Source organism: Convolutriloba macropyga, chromosome 12 (assembly GCF_964194025.1).
Source record: "Convolutriloba macropyga chromosome 12, txConMacr16.3, whole genome shotgun sequence".
In the NCBI taxonomy this organism is placed as follows: domain Eukaryota; kingdom Metazoa; phylum Xenacoelomorpha; order Acoela; family Convolutidae; genus Convolutriloba; species Convolutriloba macropyga.
The window spans coordinates 7,012,984-7,030,126 of record NC_134479.1 but is presented as its reverse complement, the minus strand read 5'-3'; the positions used below and the strand labels follow the sequence as shown (position 1 = coordinate 7,030,126).

The 17,143-nt window shown below is 34.4% G+C and overlaps 1 protein-coding gene across 1 annotated transcript in view; it reads right to left on the bottom strand.

The window, feature by feature from the left end:
• The window catches only part of LOC142350958 (uncharacterized), a 94,612-nt gene that overhangs the window by 23,959 nt on the left and 53,510 nt on the right, over positions 1-17,143 (bottom strand). The window contains exons 15-18 of the mRNA XM_075402985.1: positions 16,291-16,457; positions 12,150-12,259; positions 9,529-9,657; positions 4,984-5,165 (exon numbers count right to left, since the gene is read on the bottom strand). Of these exons, the coding sequence (XP_075259100.1) occupies positions 4,984-5,165; positions 9,529-9,657; positions 12,150-12,259; positions 16,291-16,457 (588 nt within the window). The remainder of the gene's footprint in view (positions 1-4,983; positions 5,166-9,528; positions 9,658-12,149; positions 12,260-16,290; positions 16,458-17,143) is intronic.

Sequence of the window (17,143 nt, the reverse complement as noted above, 5' to 3'; positions counted from 1 at the left end):
ATATATATATATATATATATAATATATATATATATATATGTATATATATATATATATATATATATATATATAAATATAAATATATACATACATACATATATATATATATATATATATATATATATATATATATATAAATATAAATATATACATACATACATATATATATATATATGTATATATATATATATATGTATATATATTAAAAACTTTTATTCCCAAATCGCCTTATGGTTGCGCTAATGGTCCTTGGCAGTAGTTATGAAAAGCGTCACTCTTAATAACGTCTCCAATTAACGTTTCGAATTGGTAAGAAAGCTTGATGCAAAATTACTTTATCGTCAATCGAAACAATGAGTGCTATCTCGCAAACACAGACAAACAAACTCAAACACTCTCAAAGACGCTCAGAAACACTCACAAGCAATCAAACACATCCCAGGTCACGGATATTTAAACTATCTTTGTTTTCATACTAGGTCATTTATGATTCTTAGTAATCACACTGGTTTATAGGTGATTTGTATGGTTTCTTACTAGTTGTATGATCTTATTTGACTTTTCAGAAATCATAAACCGATGTTACAAAAAAATAAAAGCTGAAAACTATATGACTTTCGTATTCAAATAACATCTAAAAAATTTCTTGAAATTCATACAAGGTCAAATATGGTGCATAAAACCTTGACTAACGCCTTATAAATTCCATATAATGTAGTCAGAGAGCATTTAATTTTAATATGTCGTATGTGCAATCCGCAATTGGATTCTATACGCATTTAGTAAGCGATTTTAAAGTTAGAAGCATAATTTTGTTGTATGTATCTAATAACTGATCATTTATAGGAATAAACCGCCTTCAGAAAAAATGACAGCTTTAGAACTATTGAAAGACTTATTCTTCCATTTACAACCCAACTTTGCAAAAGGTATTGCAATACAAAATCAGATCAAAACGTGTTGCCGGGGAATCACATAGTGATACCTCGCCGATAAAAATCAAAATTAATTTGAGGAAAAAATATGATTTCTTTGTAATTATAAAAAGGATCTTGTATGTTTCGTTGGTTTCATACAAAGATCATACTGAGGAAATCAAGTATGAACAGTATAGAACCATATATAATTATTATTATTATCTGAAATTGAAGAAACTTCGGGTTTTTCCATTATGCCCCCCCCCCCATGAAATTATATCATCTACTTTTAGACCAGAACAGGAATAAATTGTTTTTGGGAACAGTAAATCAGTTACTAAGTTGGATACGGAGCTCTAGTCAGCCGTGATAGCTCAGTTGGGAGAGCGTCGGACTGAAGATCTAAAGGTCCCTGTTTGGATCTTGGTTCACGGCATTTCTACCCTCATTATCGTTTCCCTAGTCATTCAATGAGAAAAAATCTAGAAACACAGTTATTATAGAAAAAGAAAACAATGTTCTTCTCGTTGCTTCCGAAACCCATTATTTGAACAGAAAAAAGTTAATTTCATTTCAAAAATCACTGAAAAAAACAACGCAGCATATGAAACTTACTGTTCCGACTCCTCTTCAGGGGGGAGGAACTATATACTCAAATGGGTTTTTCTTTGTTCAGACAATTTTGACCGATCGATATATTCATCGCAGAGAGTTGCGAGTGGTATCATTAAAAAGCCCTTCCAGCGTGGAGCATGGAATTGAAAAAGATTTTTTTGGAATTTCGTATCTTACAGGGAGTTATCGAGGTTTCAATTTTTGTGAATAATATACAAATTTTCGTTGTTTTTATTCACCTTTTCCGGAATTTCTTGGCTAAAGTTTCATCAATTTTGCTAAAAATTGTAAAAAAAATAATAACAATTCTACTGTTGATTTGATTTTTAGAGACACAAAAGTATTGTTGACTAATCTGATATAATTTTTTTGGCAAAAGTTTTGGCTAAATATTTCACTATTCAGCCTTTTTCATCAAAAATTGCGCGAAACAGGCTTTTTTAGTCCACTTTGAATAATTTTGACGGAAGGACACACCCAACAAAACAGATACAATCTTTGTAAACTACAAAGAAAGCTAGTTTTACTTCTAATTTCATTGAGAGTAGTCAAGAATCTAAATTTTGCCATGTTTTGCTAACTTTACTCTATTATTCTCAAAAACGCAGCCTTTATTTTCGATCTTTTAACTAACATATTATCGAGATATAAAGCATTCCAATCAATTGAGTGCTCTAAATGGACAAAGAGAAATAGCAAGACTGGTTTTAGTCCAATCTCGGACTGTTACTATCCAAAAAAAAATTTGGATTGTATCAGTCGGTATTTTTTTTAAAAAGAATTCGATCTTTTTTATGTTAACTAAAGATCTTGAAAGGCATAGATTATGGTTGTAACGGCTTGGACACACCTTTCTCGAAGAATTTAACTGATTTTTTTTACAATTTTCTTTAATTGTCGTTTTTACTTTGTCTTTTAAGTCGTATGATTATACATGGATAATGACAAGTCTCGTTGGATTTTTATGGGTGGGAACATTTTTGATTTGATTTGAGTAGATAGCTGATGGCTTTCATGACTTTGAAACAACTTGTTTTCGAAAACAAAAAAACTCTTTAACTTTGTTTAAATTCCCACTTATGTTCTTTTTGTCTATTTGTTACCTAGTCTCATTAATTACAGGCACACGTGGCGTTATTGCTGTCGAGGGAGGGTGCAAGTTTTCAAAATCTAATGTTTTTGGAACTAATTAGTTATGAATTTACTGGCATTGACAAGGGTTTTTCGCACAAAAAGTAAACTAATTTTTACAACAGTAAACTAAAGTCTATATATAACGTTCTGTTTGTAGACGTAAAACATTTTGGATAATTACAGGTCTCAAGCGCCGCCTTTAGGCGAAAAGATGAACCTATTTTATTATCTCATTTTGTAGCTAATGGCTTTCATGACTTCGAAATTAATTGTTTTCGAAACAAAAAGGAATTATTTAATTTTTTTCTTTTTCTTTTTTTGGTCGACTTGTTACCTACTCTTATGAGAGGTCCTATTCTCTGGAGATGTCTACACAACTTTATTGGCGTTAGAAAAAGGCTCAATTGAACATTTTCTGAGCGGAAAAATATGGCTATACGAAAAAACTAAGTTTTAATTGAAATTTTTTGTTGTGTCTATTTGTTGTTCTTTTTGTAACCACATTGTGAGAAAAAACTGATTACTGACCTGTCTTATTGCTCTTCTGTAGAGAGGTATGTGGTTATAAAAATGTTGGATGTTTTCAATTGTTCTCTAATGGTTTTCATTACTTTGAAATTAATTGTTTTTAAAAATATAAGCCAATTTTTAATCTTTGCTGTTCTTTGTTCTTCTTTAATTTTTGTTACCGAGCCTCTTTAGTGAGTGGTCCCATATCTTTCTAGTAAGGTAGTTTGTTCAGTTTTAGTTTTGACCGAGGATATTGTGACCTTGTTACTGAGTTTTTTTTTACATGATCAAAATTTTGGATGTAATTAATGTTGGATGTTATTTGTTTGATTTGGTTGTTCGTCTTGACTTGCTTTCGTAATAACGACTGATCTTATCAAACTAAAGCAGTATTTTTCAGTCCACTGAGTTACTTGCGTTGGAGGCGATGCTTTTGTTCAAACAGATTTTTTTAATTTGAATTTTTGGAGGTTTTCTATCTGTTCCTCATGTGGTAGACATTTATGCCAAAAATGTGGATGAGCGAGGTCGGAACTTTATGTGCGAGCGCACATTATCAAGCCTCCTTGTTTTCAAATAAATCAGAAAACCTCAAACATCATCAAACTAAAGCAGTATTTTTCAGTCCACTGAGTTACTTGCGTTGGAGGCGATGCTTTTGTTCAAACAGATTTTTTTTAATTTGAATTTTTGGAGGTTTGCTATCTGTTCCTCATGTGGTAGACATTTATGCCAAAAATGTGGATGAGCGGGGTCGGAACTTTATGTGCGAGCGCACATTATCAAGCCTCCTTGTTTTCAAATAAATCAGAAAACCTCAAACATTTTGCCAAAAGATATTTATGGATATATATATTGCATTAGTATATGAGTAAATGGTTATAAAAACCGATGAGGCAATCAAAACTTTGTCAGTAATTTTTGCAATTGTTAAATTCAACAACAGCAAATAATACTGACCATTATCCGCCTCATCAAACTCTTGCTTACGAATGGACACAAATTTTACTTAAAATCCGCGTATCTAGTTTTTCCTTTGTATTAAGATAGTGAGTGGATAACAATTGTAATTGAGAACAAATTATGGCTTTTTATTTGTCCTAATTTTTTCGTGGTTTTGCTTTTCTCCTATGCTTGTAAACTGGCAAGATCTGCAAAATATTGATAAGCGACTCTGCACTTAAAGTGGTGATCTTTGGAGTGGCATCTTACTAAGAATGATGAAAGAAAACTACCAATCAGAGTTTATTCCTATTTCTATTATACTATCCCGTTTCTATTATACTCCTTTACTTTTTGTTTAAATTGTGGTATTCAGATTGGTGTTGGCTTTATTTAATAGAGTGGTACATAATTTCTGTAAGTAAGATTATGAGGCTAAACTTTGACTTAGAGTCGTGTCCGGAGTCTTTCGGATGTGTTTTTATTTTTTAAGAGAAAGTTGATCAGACGCAAACTATAAGCATGACTGAAAAACTGAAGAAACTTTTGTCATTTCAGTGTAATTTTTTAATTTCAAAATCATTTTCATGATTTATATATTCCAATTTGGTTTGTTGTCATTTGAAAAAAAAATCTTGATAAATTTTGGTTTCAATTTGGTTAGAACATTGAAAACAAAAACTTTGAGGCGAATTAATTTGTTTTATTTCCATTATAATTAAATTATGTTAGCCCAAAAAATCACTGAAAAACTTCTTCGCGAACGTGAAATTCGCATCAATGTTTAATTCATATAAAAGTTCCAACACAATCCTTTTAATTTAAAAAATGAAAAATGCTTATTTTGCGAAAGTTAAACACGTACCAATAGAAGCATACTGTCCACTCATGTTGTAAATGAAATCTCCACTCGCATCTGTTCCCACTGTTAGACTGTACAGGTAAAAGAGAGGGTCATCGCCTGAGGAGGCCGGCTGGGAAAAGGCCAAAGTGTCACACGTGACTGCCGGACCCAAACACCCGCTGATTTCGTTGCTGGAGTTAGACCTGGAACGAGTTACACTGAAATCTTTGTAAAGTTTTTTCCTTAAAGACAATGCACTATGTTTAACGAGAATTATTTTGGTCAACTTCAAAAGTTTTATGGCTTCCGCATTCACCGCTTATCTTCCATAACTTTGCGTTGAAAGGCGGTGACACCTCGACCCGGGCTGTAAACACGTATACTATAAGCACATATTAACTAGTTAGCAAATGAGTCTTATGATCTGTTCTGTTTAGAGACGTGGTTACGGGATGTCTTATTGCAAACTTTTGAGTTGCGGATTGCCTTGGCTGAAAATCAATTTCAAAACCAATTTTTGGAAATGGGCTGAAAACCAATTTTGCGGCTGGCAGCCTATTTCAAACAATTTCTACACATTCTAGCATTTCCACAACTTCGGCAAATTTTCTACATATAATGATCAAACCCACAAATTTGAACACGTGTTTCTGAAACCATAACCTCCTCTTTTTGGTATGCCAGACTTTTTATCAAATTATGTCAGCACAATTTTGACAGTGTCTGTAGTAGTAGGTATCTATGACAAATTGTATTTATTCTTTGGTACGCTTCTTTGACTCTTAAATCTTCGAAACTATGTGTTTTTGTTGTTTTCTTGACATGTTATCTTTTCTTCATTTGTTACCGACATCTTCTCTCTAGCTAACAAATTAAAGGTGATAAAGTACACTTTTTGTTCACGTTATGTCAAGTTTACATCTCTAATTCATGTCTCACCTACTTTTGATGGTACTGTCAAGCGTTTAACTGTTACTCTAGTGGCATAAACAAGAGTCAGCACGGTAATTTTCATCAAAAATTTACAAGCTGTTATAATCACTTTTAAATCCATTTGTTTGTGTTGGTTTCCTTCCTATGAATAACTAACATAAACCGACAAATGTCGGAAGAATTGCTCTTACACGACAGACGATAGGCAATTTAATTTAGGGGCTGTAGCCTAGATCAATTTTTCTTTATGGATGCAAAAAACTTCTCACCAACCGGGATTCTAACCACTCACCTCCCGATCCACATCCTCAAGCACTAACCACTGCTGTACAAATCACTTACCTCTCCTATTCTGCAACCGATTTTATACTAGCTTTACTTCGGAGCAATAGAGATCACTCAAAAATGAAGAACGAAAGCGTGAAAAAGTCAGTTGAGAAGTCAAAGAATGTTCTAGAAGAAAAGCGCAAAATTGTCAAGCGAAAGATTTGCATTAAAAAACCTAGCCGGTAGAATATCGGAAACGACTCGAATTGTCGTGCTTTATAATTTCTAACCTAATCTAGCCGAAATTAGAACATCAAAATAGACACGGGAAAAAAACAAAAGTAGCCCAACAAACCTCATTACAGTGTTTTTAAAATGCCGGCAATTTTTTAGGTGCGGGAGGAGTTAGTTGGGGTGGGTGGTTAGATAGGTTGGGGAGGTGGGTAGTGCTGGGGTAGTTGGGGGGGGGGGGGTAGTTAGGTGAAGGCAGGGGGTAGTTTGGGGGTAGGGGTAAGTGGGGGAGGTAAGTTGGGGCGGGCGGGGGGGGGGGGGGGGTAGGTGGGTAGGTGGGTGGGTGGGTGGGTGGGTGGGTGGGTAGATAGGTTGAAGAGGTTGATAGTAGTGCTGGGGTAGTTGGTGGAGGGGGTAGGTAGGTGTTGGGGGGTTTGTGCGGTGTAGTTTAGATAATTAGGGGTGACTTATATAGGAACAAAAAATCTCAAAATGACCTCTTCTCCTTGAACATTACCAGCAGTTCCTTATTACTATACATTACAAACGAAGCTACTGTTAAAGTCCAATGTTCGGAACCGGAGGTCAACAATCAAAAACGGAGGGAAATGTTCGACAGAAATAAGTCAAAATTCAAGTCATTAACAAACTTGCTTTCTGCTAAAAAAAACCTGTGGAATCTCAATACTCCTCTTCGAGTCGTAAAAAGACACACACGTTTACCTTAACTGCTATGAACTTCGATTAAGAGCAATTAAGCAATTAATCACTTTTGAAAGCTCTCATGTTACATTAAATTTGAACTATTTCATGTTGTGAGATTCATGTAAACTTGAAAAAAAACTATTTGCCTAAACCAAACTTCTCTGTCTTGTAATATTTTTGGTTACATTTTCCTGATAATTCTGGTATCTCGCTAACAAAAGCTTTTTGGTGTTTGCGCAGCTTGGCAAACATTCAGCTCAATTTTCACGTTGATTGCAAAGTTCCTTGATTTTGAACAGTTTTGTTTGGGACTCCTATACCCGCAAAAAATTTCGAAATGCAAATTCAACCCTAGTTCAGACCAAAATAATCGCTTGTAAAGGAATTACCGTTGTGTTCAGTTTTAGCAGGAGAAAATCGACAAAAGTTCTTTAGTTTTTAGCTATCAACGGCATTTTCTGCTTCTAGCATCTGCAATCTTTGCTTTGATCAGTTTCTTAGATTCGGTATGTTGGGTTTCCTAAAGTTGGCATGGAAGGTTTCAAACAACAGGAGATCTTGAGAAAAATGCTTACGTACATAGTTTCTAATCATCAAATCCAGTCTCAAAGAGCTTAATTTAATGGAATGAATCTTCTACAAGTGTTAAGTGTTAAATTTTTTTACCTGTAATACAACCACGTTTGCTCAACTATTTTTATAAATGAGATGAGGAGTAAAATTAATCAGTTGTTAAATATCAGTCAATCATAAAATTTAATGTGAGAACGTTTTCACTATATCTAGCAACAGCAGGCAAAATGTAACTTGACGTTATACTTTTTACAATTAAAATGATTGTAATTCAACTAGCAAACTGAACAGTAAAATATGAAGTTCTTGGATTATTGCTTATTGATAAAACCAAAAATTTCTAAAATTTCGTTTAGCAAGTAGTTTTTTTAATTTTTTGTTTAAGATCGTTTTTTGAGTTTTTCAGTGATTTTCTACTGTTTCGTTAAAATTTTGGAACGATCCAGTGTTTTAACTCGCTCAAATGTAATTTTCGAACTCAGCAACATGACAACTATTAACTAGTATATCAATGTAAACTCCTGGCTTTGGTACTCATCACGCACAATCAGCAATGGTTTCCTTTGTGCAAAATGTATTGGTCGAAGAGTGATGAGTTTTTGTGGCACAATGCACTGGTGCTCTATTGTTCGCCAATCAAACGCGCCTGATGTACCACAATATTTGCGTACATGCTGTCCTACCGTAGAGTCTTTTTTTGAAGCTCTGCCATCCTTGTGGTTCTATGTCTGCAATTTGATTCCACAAAGGTGGAATTGCGTCTTTTGCATGACATTTTGTATACCAAGTGCGTCTTTAGATGCTCGTCCGAACTAGATTTTAAGGATGAAAAGCAGGTTTTTAAACTCTGTGTTATGTAGATCATTGTAAGATGCAAAATTTTCTGTAGCTTTTCTTTAAGTCTAATGGCTAATTGGCCTCTATACTGTAAGTCAAGTTTTCGTTTGTCCATTTGCTTTAGCTTATCGTTTGAGATGCTTTCTTCTGCTGTTTTTGCGGTCTTTCCAGAATCACCTAAAATTTTTCCAATGGTCTGATTTGCAACGCCTGACGACCAATTTTCCGAATTTTGGTTTTTTCACTATGTGTTTTCGTTGATTTTTAGGGCTTCTTCAAAATATTGCCAGTGGCTTGTAGATCGAAAATGCCTATGAATAGTAGAACAGGCTCTACAAATTTTGTCTCATGCTGCAGGGGACCGCGCTACGGAAATTCAGAATTGTTCCAGTGTCTGTTGACTTTTGGTACCATTTAAATGATACTGTTCTTTGTTCATCAACGTAGTTTGCTATATCCAGGAAGGCTAGCTCATGTTTTTCAACAATATTTTTCATCGTGAACTCCAAATTTTTAAGCAAATTGCTTCCTAGTTAAAGCCAATTATTAGGTTCCTCTTTTACTGTGCAAATTTTGTCATCTTTATATCTTTCAAATAGTTTCCGTTTTCTATTTTGGTTATCAGTCGGTTAGTTTTCACATTCAAAGCCTATCCAAACAACATCCCCAATTTGTTCGTATTGATCCTACTTATATTTTGACATTTTATGTTATGCCCGTTCTCACATTTTTCAAACTCCACGCTTCTTTTAGCTTTTCTTGAAGAAATGGTCTCTAACAGGTTTATTTGAAACCCCTGTGATTGGATTGTCATCACAACATTTGACTGCATTATAAACCAAAAGAACTTTAATAATGCCTGGAAAAACCGCCGATTTCTTAAGTTTCAAACCAAACATGCCGAATCCAATGAAATCGAAAATTCTGAACCTAATAGACCGAACATACCGACGATTTCTTGTGTCGTTTTTGTTTGGTCTTCTGGACTAGGAAACGAACCCGTTAATGGGGTTATCTCACCTGAACTGTATTCCACTGAGACAATTAGAGGTGGCTGTGTAATAGACATGAGTTGTCACATTTGCCAATCCACCCCCACTTCCACTCCAATCCACTTCTTCCCTGTTCTGGGATAAACTATTGTTGTAGCTGAAACAATAACGTGGTTTCATTTTCTCCATATAATACATGTCAATATGTATTAAAGGTTTTGATATGCCCAATTACTAATTGTCCAATAACAAAAATTTTTTGACCTCACGAGAACTGAGGCGGTTCTCATTTTTACTCATTTGTACTACCCACGTTGAGATACCAAGTTTGGTATATCCAGACAAATTTGCTTTAACCAAATTCTGGCCCCTTCATTAGACTATCGTGATCAGATTTTTGTGCATTCATTTCCACACTTTCAAGAGCTTCAAAAACAAAGTTTCTGTTGGAATAAAAACTAATTGGGTTTTATGAAGATACTCATTCATTGCTAATTCAATCTTTAATAAACTTTAGGGTTTTATCTCCTCACAATTACAACACGCTTTTTTTTGTTTAAAAATATATATATCGTATCAAATAAAGTAGTAGATAATCATCCTCTTTTGGACTGCTAATTGTTCCTGAATAACTCCCACGTTGCAGACAATAACTTCTTAGAGACGCTCATCATTCCAAATCAAACTAATTATTTGTTCAAAACAGCTTTTAAGGATGTACTTTTTTACTAAACTTCGTAATTTTGTTTGTGACACATATTAACGGTCCTTTTTGATTTTTCTGCTGATCATTTTCGACTTTCTAACAAAAAACCTTTTTGTATTTTTTTTCCATTGTTGCGACAACCGAATTGCAAAATCTTAAGAAATGATGCAGGATCTTACCATGCAGACTTCTTATCACGTATGATTTAGCTGACCTAAAAGTAACCCACCTACTACAAAAATCTGAAATAGTTTATATGTTTGTTCGAGGGGACGCAACATATGAGAAGACCAAAAATAGAAAGAGATTACGGAAAAGGAATTCGAAAGTTGAAAATCAATAATAGTGAAGTCTATATTTTGCATCTAATACAAAAATAAAAGCTTTTCCTCTGCAAATTTAGTAAAAAATAATTTTTGTAGCTTTTCATCTATTTATTTATGCTTTCAAAGGGACAAAAGATACAAAAGTCTGGCTCCTCAAAATTTTGACATGATTTTTTCATTATAAACAGGAAATCACATGAAATAGGCAACCCAAGCGTGTACGGTTTGGTAAATGGCACAGGAGATCCTGCAGGAAGCAGACATTTGAGAAATCGGTCGGAAGAAAAATAACATCTCTTTTCGGTGTATTGCTTGAGTGCTTCATCAAAAGGTATTTAATTAACAATAAATTTGCCATTTAAGAAAGCCATGTTGCTACAAAGTGATTTTGATACATGTTTCAAGAAAGCCATGTGTTAGTACATGGTTATCTGTCATACAACTTCTTTTTATTTCATACTAGGTCTTATGATTTTTAGTAATCATACCGGGTCATTTATGATTCGTATGATTTCTTAGTAGCCATACAAAAATCATTATGATTTCCTGGAAATCATACAGGAATCATACAAAAGTTTTGAACGCTGAAAAAATGATATATTCTTCATATTCGGTGGAAGATGAAAAATGCGGTTTGAATCATACGAGGTCATATATGACTCATAAAACATTATGACTGGTGCAAAAATCCCCGTTTAATGTAGTCACTAAGGGTATTTAATAAGAGAACGTTGCATGTGAAGTCTACATCTGACTATTTGAATGTGCTACATCTACTTCTAAAACGAATTCAAAATTATAAGCATAAAACATGCTTTGCATATGTCTCAAGTGAGCTTTCACATGTCTAAACTGGCTTCAGAGAATATCAATACTTTAATCATATACATATACTTACTCTTTCCTGTAGCACCAAATTTTTCGAAAAACACTAGACTTCAGGATATTTTAGGGGATCACAAAGTGATGCCAGGGATTCACAAGTAATCCCTTTCGGTAAAAATTAGAAAAGTAATTGAAACGAATAAAAATATGTTTGATTCTTGACAAGGATCATAAATGATTTCGTTAGTTTCACATCAGGATTGTACTAAGAATTATGTTCTAGACAGTAATGAAAGCAGATATGATCCTTGTATGAGATCAGAGAAACTTCAGCCTTGGTAAAGTGAACATTGATTTTGCAACTCAGGTTTTATACCTATATTCTCCTTTAGAAACTCTGAAAATCCTATACTTCTCTAACAGAAGGAAAGAAAAAAATTTTGGCAGATGTTGCAGCTTGTGCAACAAATAAGTCCGATTGCTGTTTTACACCAGAATTTTAGCCTTATCGCCTGAAAAATTTCCAGAACTTTTGCCTTGTTTGCTGCTTTTCTTGCAATGGACATCTCGAATTATTTTTTTGAGACTGAAGCAATGAGTGGGGAGATCAAATTCAAGAGAACCAATCAAGGAAAGAAGGCACGTAAATAGATTGGGCATTTCAGACATTGAGAATGCATCAAAGCGACCTCAGATCAGAATATTTAATCGCACGCCAGGTGGGGGGGGGGGGGGAGGGGGGGAGAGCATTGCACTGAAAACAACAGGGTCTGGATCTGAGATATCACTTACTCTGCTTGAGATCCAGCGAACCAGAAATTCTCCTCATTCTGGTCTCTGTCAACGTAAGTGAGAGCCAGACCACGGATACAATTACCACTGTCATCCCAGTAAACGAGAACCTGAAAATTAATGAAAAATCATGGAAACTATTTCTCTCAATTAATTAGTCTAATTATAATGATAATAAATTGTTTCTTGCTGTTACAAATACAAGCATCGTGGTTTATATACACAGTTTTCTTAAAGCAAAATGTAGCACTAGAGAGGACAATATTAGACCGCATGGTCCGTTTTCAAGTGCCTTTTTCACTGGAGGTTGAAGTAAAAAAAATGAAAACCTTCTACTTTTTGACTAAAAAATTTAGTTTTGTCAAACAAAAGTTTGACTAAAAAAAAACTAATCAGCTTTGGGGTCAATTAGGTGTTAACCCAGGTTGAGGTGGGGTCAAAACGCGATTCAGCAATAAATTCTGGCAACAACTGTACAGGCTGAATAGAGTCTAATCAGTTTAGAGTACTCACGACCTGATCACAGATCAGAGATTTACCCACAAACTAGAAAACCTGATCAGACGAGTCTGTTTACAATGTTCAGTTAAAACTTTTATACTTTAGGGGGCAACGTCCGCTATCGCATCACAAGTTTTTATTTTGAACCTCCCCACCCACACGCCCGCCCACTTTGATGAATTTTCCGAAAACTATGTGAGAAATGAGCTGAATATTGACAAAAATATGCGCAAAACCATAATTCATGCACTGAAATGCGCTAAGATTTTGCAAGAAACGCTCTGAAAACGCCTAATTTTCAAAAAAAAAGTTGTGTGCCTTTCTTCCAAGATATTCTCGTGTTTGTTGAGTCCGGAATCCTGCTCTCAGGTGTCTTAGAGCTGGAATTATGTAATAAATGCGCTGAAAATTGAGTTTCTTAAGGAGTTTCGGCGTATTATTATGTAAGGATTTTGAGCTGAACTTATTGAAATGAATGAAATGTCATTCTGTTGAGTACTTGCCTTACAATAAATACACGTCTAGTTAAACTCGGATCGTTATCTTGCTAGTAAATTATATCTGAACATAGGCACAATTACTTGATAGAGGCTCAGCGCTGTTTCGTCTTTGAGTAACTAAGAGTAAAAGAATAAAATGAGAAAACTTGAAAACTATTAAGGAGTTTAGTTTGAACTACATAATGATGAGCTGCTTCAAATTTTGCAATAACTTAGCAAGATGATTCAAAACTTGCAAGAGTCTTGCAAGAATCTTGCAAAAATCTTGAAAGATATTAATCAAAGCAAAAAAAAATAAGTCAGGTAACCATTGTAGTGGAAAACACCTTTGAAGCAAACAATTGTTTATTTAGCAAGTTACAAAATCAAAAGCCATGAAAAAATTTTTAGCCCGGATTCAAAGTGAAGAGCTCTATATCAATTGTTAAATGAGTGGGAAACAATTTATAGGAAAAAGCAAACCAGAATGGTTGCTTCAATACTGTTCAAAATGAGTCAATTGATAACTTGGGTTTAAAAATTTCGTAACTGTTTAATACTAATGTCAGTGAAGCTGCTGGCTCAACTTAATTGCGCTAAAGATTAATGTGAACGCTGTTTCACGTTATTCCTTATTATTAATGAATTAGTCCTTTTTTTTAATTTTCTTTTCAACCAAGATTTAATTTTCTGCACCATTTAATTTTCTGTCAAAAACTCTTCGGCCATGAATTTATAACTGATTAAATAGTTCATAGAAGTCACAAACTTCCTACAAATTTTGTTTTGAAGCATCTAAAACGCCACTTGTCAATCTAAGGGTTCTTGCAGGTTGTTAAAAAATGGCTGTTAAAAAAAATGTGCCACAACATTCGTTTTCCATCGCTAATTTTTTTTAAAAAACTTGAAATTCTGACAAATTTCTGACAATTTTGCTATTTAGTGAGGAGCTTTGACCAATTTTTGATCTTTTAATAAATTTCTCCTACCTATTTTGGACAAGTTTTTGGCCGAATTGGACAATTTTTTAATAAAATTTTGGAATTCTTGGCACCATTTTGGTTGGTTTCTGACCTCTTGAGGACAATTTCCAGGCTTGTGGAAAATTTCCAGGCAGTCCTCTTGTGAAATTTTAGAACTATTTTGAATGATCTCTCTACTCTTTTGGAAGAATTCTTGGCTATTTTGGACGATTTTCGGGCTACTTAAGACGGTTTTCTAATCTAAGTTTAGCATTTTTCCTGATCTAATCCGTTTTGCCCCCCCATTTAGTACGCATATACTTTTAATGCACCAAGTCGCAGGAGCTCTTCTACAATATAGCGTGATACACGACGTCATAATTTGTAACTAGGGGCACTAAAACACGGAACAAAAATAAAATTGTTTCCATTTTGTTTTTTTCCTTTTTTAAAGTTTTCGGTATCTATTTTAGATGATTTCCTAGATTTTTTTGTCGTTTCCCCCTATATATTAGGCAAATCTTATACTTGTTAAGTCTTGGCGGAGATGCGCACACGACTGAGAAGTCTACAAATAAAACGGCTAACGTCGGACAAATTGATCAAGCATTAACCCTAACAAGGCTTTTTTCTAGCTTACCTTATAATCATTTTCTTAGCATTAGACCTAATTTTCAAATAAGACAGATTTAAGCAACGCAAAAATCAGCAATTCAAGCGTGAAAAAGTGATTCAGGGAGATGTTTTTGATAGAAAGTTCCGAAACAAGACGGTTGAGAAAAAAATTTGCGTAAAAAAGTCAAACATGCTTAAAATAATTGCCTTAAGTTTCGTTCGAGAGCAATTAGAATTTGACTTGGTCATGGTTCAGAGTCAGTTCTTGGTCATGGTTCAGAGTCCCTTCTGAGTTGCATTTGCTTTTGCCGCAATTTTAAATTGACTTAGCGATAAGTACGGGTGTTTTGCCGCATATCACCTAAAATTATTGATGAAAACAAGTCCAACCGTCCACAAATTGGGACAATTAAGGACGAGTACCCAATTCGCAGAGTCTTGCTTTTCTTTATTGTCAGATGTACGCAAATTTGATTGCCTTTCCAGCATTGATCTGTAAATGAATATTAATCTGACTGTTGAATACTTTTTTTTATCTTTTCTAAATATTTGGTTTCAAATGTTTGAGATGTCTTTATATTCACAGTTTCCAAAGGCAAGTTAACTCACGATATTTTGAAACATAGACAAATTTTTTTGGTTTATTTTTGGCAAATTGGTAGTCAGCATGCACGCTTCTTCATCTTTTGTATTTCAGAGAACCACCAAACTACCAGAAATCTACATTGTTTTTCAAAAAAATAACTTTTCGTAAATTCGGAAGGGAAAACAACTGAATAACGGCACAATTTCATCTTGGCGAATGGGAAGGAGAACACTACATTTAAACTACCTAGTTTCTTTCAACCAACTCATGTGGCAATATACAGTCTAGCTTCTCTAACTGAAGCCATAGTAAGAAAGAAATCGCACGTTAAATTTTCAAGGCTGAAAAGCAGACTCATACTAACAAAGAGTTTTGCTTGACTCGTGTTTTGACGATGGCTCGACCGATTTTTTTTGTAAATTATTATTTCAAGTCGAGCAAAAGTTGAGCATATTATTTGAGTTGAGCTGAAATCCAGCTTGGTTATCTTGAGTGCAATATAACTCCAGAAACGCAATTTTGTGTCAATGTTAAATCCAGATGCAGAAATTGACTGAACTAAAGTCAAGATGACAATTAAAGTTGGGCTAAAGTTTTTTCATAACCATTTTGGTCTTTTCATACCCATTTCGGATCCAGCGCACGGTCTTTTCATTAGTCGAGGCCTAAGCCTGCGTAAGTTGCTCGAATTAACTTTCTCTAATAAAGTAAAAATCAGAGGTATCCTTACAATCGTATTTTCTTAGACAGAAGTGTTGCAAAAACTGAACATCAGCAAATATGGTCTGATCAATTTCATCTGATTATCGGTTACGTCCACACAATGATCACAAAAATACATAAAAGTACAATTTGATAACCAAAAAACTCAAAAAAACTCACACACTTTGTAACTACTTTGTTCGCCGAGTGGTCTGAAAAACAGACAGTTTTGGTTTCGGACCGAAACAACGCTGGATTCTCAAATAGCGCTAAAGAGATCTGGGCATTTTTTGTACCTTTCTAGGGAATCCGGAGAAATCGGGGCTATATGGGCTATCCTGGTATATGAAGTGGGGTTGTTTGAGCCATGAAGTCTGGACTTCTTCTGCAGATGACACATTAGTGGCTAGACTGGAAGCGTCTCCCATGTCTACGGAGGCAGAGGAAGTCTTCCGCACAGTTACTGAAAGAGAACAAATTATATTCACTAACTTTAACTTCGCAAAATTGACTTCAGCGGTTACTTAAAAACGATCACGTGCATCAAACATTCAGATTCTGATCAATTTTGATGTCTTTGCCCGTACGTGAGGTTCAGTGTCAATCAGTGCTGATTCAGAACAATTTCAGAGAAGTTTCAAGATTTAGTACTGATTCAGAAGGATTTCAGAACCAACTATGTGAAATGAATTCTGAACTTCTCTGAATCAGAGCAAAGTTCAGAGAAAATATTCTGTAATCCTCTGAATCAGAAGATAATTCAGAATGAATCAATGAATTAGCTCTGAATCAGACAAATTCAGTGCAAAATGTGACTTAGTACTGAATTTGCTTTAGAGTTAGGTACGGGTGATCTCATACAAAGATTATATATGAAATACTCGATTTTCTGCTGCTACTACTTGTTTGGCTTTCTAGAACAAAGTTAGGCTGAATAACATTTGTGTATTTGTTGATGTTTCTGATTTTCTTGCGAACATTTTATACGGTTTCCTGGCTTTTAATCAATTGAGCATCTTACTATGAAATACTCTATGATTCTTATTACATCAATTGTTGAAACACTCGCGTGCAAGCTCTAAGAAGCCAGATATCTGCAGTATTAGTTTCTGCTGTGCCAAATTTTCTATTTTATTTGTAGGCCAGTAA